The 5,697-nt window shown below is 43.3% G+C and overlaps 1 protein-coding gene across 1 annotated transcript in view; it reads right to left on the reverse strand.

Moving 5' to 3' along the window:
• The window catches only part of FGFRL1 (fibroblast growth factor receptor-like 1), a 93,061-nt gene extending 91,494 nt beyond the window's left edge, over positions 1-1,567 (reverse strand). Inside the window, exon 1 of the mRNA XM_009580479.1 lies at positions 1,528-1,567. Within this exon, the coding sequence (XP_009578774.1) occupies positions 1,528-1,567 (40 nt within the window). The remainder of the gene's footprint in view (positions 1-1,527) is intronic.
• Positions 1,568-5,697: the final 4,130 nt, after the last annotated feature.

The raw sequence follows: 5,697 nt of genomic DNA on the forward strand, positions 1-5,697 counted from the left end.
GCAGAATGCACTTCTCAATGAGGTACAGCCTCAGGACGTAGATGTTAAAACGTTGCTTCTGCTGTAAATATTCCCATTTTATTACCTATCATCCTTGCGTTAATAACTCTCGGCGCAAGCACTGGAATCAGTGCCTTCGCATATGCCAGAGGCTTCAGAGGCCCTGGCAAGCCAACGATATAGCTGGACCTCCTGTAGATGGCTACAGCACGAATAAAATGTTGATATCATCACGGATCTCTGTCTCTCTTTCTAATGTACAGGCGTCCGCTGGGTCTTATTTCACTACATATCTGTACAGCCCTGCCTTGGGACTGCAACAGTGACGGATGAATGCTTTTCAAGTCAAGATACGCTCTGGCACATCTCGCCACTCTGCGCTGTCAGTATTTGGAGGGGAGGCGGTGGAGAGGGGGAAGTGTGTTTTGCAAAAAGGCCCTTCTGCAACATCCCCTGTGCAGCGGGTGCTGCTGGCAGAGAGAGCTGCCTCGCATGGCATACCGCAGAAATTTCCACATGGAAATGTATTCCCCCTTCTGAATCCATACATTAAGCTGCCCAGAACCCCTCAAGTTCCCCTGGAGTTTAATTTCCAGGGCTTCTCTATAGCAGTTCTATCTTCTACTATATGAACAGAGCAAAAAGCTGTAGTAAGAAGATGCTGAGCACCCCGATTTCTTATGTGCATTGGTACCGAAGGGAGCTCCCCACCTTGCAGAACTGGCCCGTAATATGCCAGGGGGGTGACCATGAGAGCAGAGCGCCCAAGAGCTGCCAGCTCTCCCAGCTGAATGCGACGGCGCGGGAGCAGAGCCCAGGGCACAGCCCGCGGCCCTGCAGGCTGGATACATTTCTACAGCTACTTAGAGAGGCAAAATCCCAGGAAAGCACCTGCTGCTTCACCTACAGCTGCCAGCGAGGTAAAAACAGGCTGAACCCTGGCTGCTGCCGACTTCCCATCCCTTGCCGCTGCCGGCTTCTGTCCTGTGCGCTAATGCAGCATTAAAAAGCAGACGCAATTGCTCCTCAGGCAGCCAGTGTCACGATCTCAGCCGTCCTAGACTCCAGCTTTGTGTTGTACGTGAGCGGAAATGATCCAATGTATTTTGAGAGCAATACCCTATAGCTACCCAAGTTCTTGCCTTGTTTGTGGGTTATGCATTAGGGCAACACCGCAAGAGCTGGATAGCAACATCATAAGGGATTTTTTTGAAACCTGAAATCATTTTGTTGAACCAGATTGTTAAAATTGTGAATTCAGATATCTACCAACATCAATTTTTTAATGCCAATATATACCATCTTTCTGGCTAGGGGGGGGATCCCGTAAATTGCCATGTGCCTGCACCCATGGGCCAAAGCTCCAAACTGGACCCTTTCAAGACAGAGCAGGAGAGGGCAGTGCTCTCTGGCCCTGGGTGTAAATCCTGGGGAAGGTGTCCCTACACCATACTCCTCCTGATTTCTTAGCCATTAGGCAGCGTTTCTTGAAAAAATCAGCCTTTATAAGTGCTGAGAATCTGCAACCTCTGATGCTGCTGGAGACAGAGACAACTTCCCGCAGCATTTTGCCACGAGATATGGGAGAAGGGGCGAAAACCAAGGCCCCAGGTAGATATTCCACCAAAATTGGTGACACAGATTTTTACACATTTTTACAGTCGGGAGGGGAGGGGGGAATGGTGGGGAGAGAAAACAGCCGCCATTTCTTGCTTCCACTCTTGCAATTTTCCATTATGCAAAGGCAGCTCTCTACGGCCACAGGGCGCTGCTGAGAAATGGCCTTTTAAGCCACACCACGCTGGAGAGGGTGCAGCTGACTTCCCAGCCTGTGCGAACAGAAGGAGCTGCTACGATAAATTAAGCCCTACCTCGACACAAACCCAGTGGGGGCAGGTTTTCTTCAGTCCCCCTTGTTCTCAACCCAATAGTTTGAGAGAATCATTTCTTAATATTTCGGCCAAGGGGGAAGGGTGGGGTTTGACATCCGTGGATGTGACTTGGGAAGAAGTGACGAGAATGCAGCTGCCTCCCCCCGCGCCTGGTTGTTATTCTTTCTCCAAATACAAACTAAATATAACTTTGCCCCATAACATTCAAATCATTTTAGTTACTAGAAGGGATCATGCCTGGAGTTCCAAGGGCCAGGGTGCAATCAGGCTTAAAATATAATTTAAACAATCCAGACCCTACATTTTCCACCAAGTTATTTTCTTGCTTGTAGTTTCCCCATCTGCAAATACATATAACTACACCCAGAAAGAAACCAACAATCCCAGCCAGATGCCAAGTTTTCTGTTCAAGATCATATAAGCCCAGTCAAACATTAACAAGGAAATGCCGTGATCACCTCATTTGTTTTAAATATTTCTGCTCATATACATGCAGACAAGTGTGCAGATTTACTTGCCTCATTTACAAATACAACCAACTGGAATCTCCATTCTGTTCCATTATATAAAAGACAGATCCTACACCTGTCTTACTGAACAGCTGGGCAATTTTCAATTTATATCCTGCGATACTGCTCTCCACTATCCTACACCGCAGAAAAGCCCCACTTGCTGCTCCGCTGCTGACGCTGCTTTACAAGCATTCCTGTTCTCCCCCCCAGTGCCTTGGAAGGGCTGGTGGTTGCCACTTCTTGGCAAAAGGAGTTATGTAAACCCCAAGAAAGCCTCTTTGCTTTAGCAACAGCTATTTCCGGGAAGCAGCAAAACCAATTTCTAGAAGCGTATTTAAGACACAACAGTGGAATAGCCTGGAGCTTCCTGTCCATATTTCTCACAGTCAAAAACACACACACATGTAATTATATTTTCCTGGGCTGCATTGCAAAGTTCATGCACTCATTCAACTCATACATGTAGTAAACATGATTTATAGCTCTGTGTGAAAACCCTCTAGATATATGGTGTTTTGATAGTGACTCGAACCTAGAGCTATAATTTAGTAACACCTAGCAGTCAAAGCTAAATGATTTCCCACTCCACATTCCTAACTTTCCATGAACCCCTTTTACTGCTAACCTGGGGAGGAGATGCTGCTTCTACAATTGTTTGGACTTAGCCTTGTTATTCCTTCAACTAAACTGCACAATAACGTCAAGCTTCACATATGGTGAACACACCAGCACTGACCCACGTCCTGTGAGACCATTTGCCATGATACAGTTCAAAGTGAACTTTATTAACACATTAAACATAATTACAAAGAGGAAATTCCAAGGAAGGTCAACCAGCCCGGACAGTTTCTTGGAATGGAAAGTAATTTATAATATCCACATACTGTATTGTAAAGTTTATAAAGAAGTTAAGTAAGTTTTAAGAGCCCCACGGGTTATGTATATTTTATTATTTAATACCAATCGCATTCACTTTCCATGAAGATAAGATTTCTTTTGAAGTGCTGTGTTAGCAAATTAGCAAAGTCATTTACCATGAAGAACCCAAACAACCCATCAACGCATGTAAGGAATTAACATCAGGGACTGGGGTATCACAGACAACGGGTGTCCTACGAGGAGAATACAGCAAAGCAGAGAAATCTTCCGTTATGACAGTGAGATGAAGGAGTTGGACAGTGGCCGCTAACCAAACCACTCGTTCCGTGTGAACACAATCTCTTACACCAACACTTGTGGCAACATTTGGCCTTCACCATACTCTTCACTGTAAAACCTCTGATCCCCCAGAGTCCTTCGTACAAGGATAGTTCACACCAAAGTTGATTTCTTTCACCTCTCCCATGCTTCAGAATGAACATGGATGGCTGGAAAGGACCATCTAAAAGCCATGTTTTAAACTTGCTTCCAGAATCAGTTACCTTGGGATATCCATCGCCAGAAAGCTGGGCTGGACAACTCCTGCTTACAGTAGGAGTTTAACCCTTACTACAATAGTTTAACTCAAATTAGTAGCGTATAATAAAGGATTATACACTTACACTCTCTGCACATCATTATTACCATTATTTGTGTTGGCATTCAAGCTGTAATGATGGATCAATGGATAGAGGCCTCTGGGGGGCTGGACAAACACCTACCAAAGAACAATTCCCACAGGGAAGGGCTTACAAAGCAATGATGGCCAGAGTTTCAATTAACGTGAGTAGGTGTTCCTCAAAGAGAGAAACTTTTGGCTCTCCGCACAGTGGGAAGCCATTACATGGAGAGCAGAACTGATAAAAATGCTTCTTGACAGAGATAAAAGGATGACTGTTTTGCCCATGTATACCATTAACTGTTGGAATAAGCAGTTCAAAGGACCTGTGAATCCAACATCTTTTCATATTTTCAAAACAAAAGAGTCTGCATTTCCAAAAGGTATGCATTAGCCAAGTAAAGTAGGGGTCAGCGTAGGGGTAACTGGGCCAAACGCTTTGGTATGTGACATGAGGAGATCAGATTAGATGAGCTAATGGGTCCTTCTTGGCTTGAAAACATAGGCGCCCACAGACAAAAACAACGCTTATCAAAAACAATCAAAAGATTAAAGAAAAAAACAACAGCATCTCTGTAGAACAAAGATTCTTAGAGAGGAGCACCAAAACACCACAAGTATTTGCTGACCAGCCCCGATGACTGGTCAGGCTTAGCTTTGGGAATAGCGGACTGTTTGCAGGAGCAAGTTCTAGGCTTGGACTGCACAGCTGAGCCCAACAACGTGATGGAGAAAAGAGCTTTGTGGATTCATTTTACAGCAAGTAAAGTGACATATTTTCTCTTTCTTCCATACCTCTGTGGTAGGAGCTGCTTTCCTGATGAAATGGATATTTATTGATAGCACAAGGAGTGCTTGCCATATTTTTACATGAGTAATAATTAGCCCCTTGAGTGAAGGCTGCCAGTAAATTTTCTACTCTAGATGTTCCAAAAATAAGAAAAATAGAATATTTGGGAACATGTTCCATTTAATTAAGTGCCCTGCATACACATTTCACTGAGATTTAATAAAATAGTTATTGTATGTTAAACAATTGGCACTTGATTATTGCATAGATTTATTGCAGTTCAACAACAGTAGATGAGATACGTATCTCTTACATGGTTTTTAAATCCTTTGAGCATATGTTTTCAATAATCAGTTGGTATTTATTTAACATGAAATTACCATCTTATTAAATTAAATGTGCATGGGTGACATTCAATTTCAAATGTTGCTGAATATTTCTTCGGCAGCAAAAAATAGTAACTTTATCCCTTAGGCTTTGAGGTAGCAAATGCAGAGGAGAGTTAGGATTGCTTCAAATTACTTTTGAAGAAACAGACTTCATATGCTAGAAGGTTTCTCTTCTAGTGTGGAAGAAAAGATATTATTTATTGTTTCTTAAGTGCTGCCAGTGGGCTTAGCATGGGCCAAAAGAGAGGACTAATATTTCTACTCTAAGGCTAAAATTATACTGACGGCGCAGTTCAGGCATGCAGTTCAATGGATAACCAGAAGACCTTTTTTAGAGAAGAGATAAGTACAACAAAGGTGTGTTGGCACACATACCCACACAATCTACCTTTTTCATTCCCATTCAAGAAGGCAAGCCCATCTGAATAATGGCATTCCTAATTTGCTTTTTCAAAAGAAATGGTATTAAAACATATTTTCGAGGTTCTGAAATTAAAAGGCTTTTTTTTAGCCTCCTGTTTCTAGGAAGGACAAACTGCCTAATTCTGGAAGAAATCCTCAGGCTTGAAGGAGTTAG

This window comes from Fulmarus glacialis, unplaced genomic scaffold (assembly GCF_000690835.1).
Source record: "Fulmarus glacialis isolate BGI_N327 unplaced genomic scaffold, ASM69083v1 scaffold176, whole genome shotgun sequence".
In the NCBI taxonomy this organism is placed as follows: Eukaryota; Metazoa; Chordata; class Aves; order Procellariiformes; family Procellariidae; genus Fulmarus; species Fulmarus glacialis.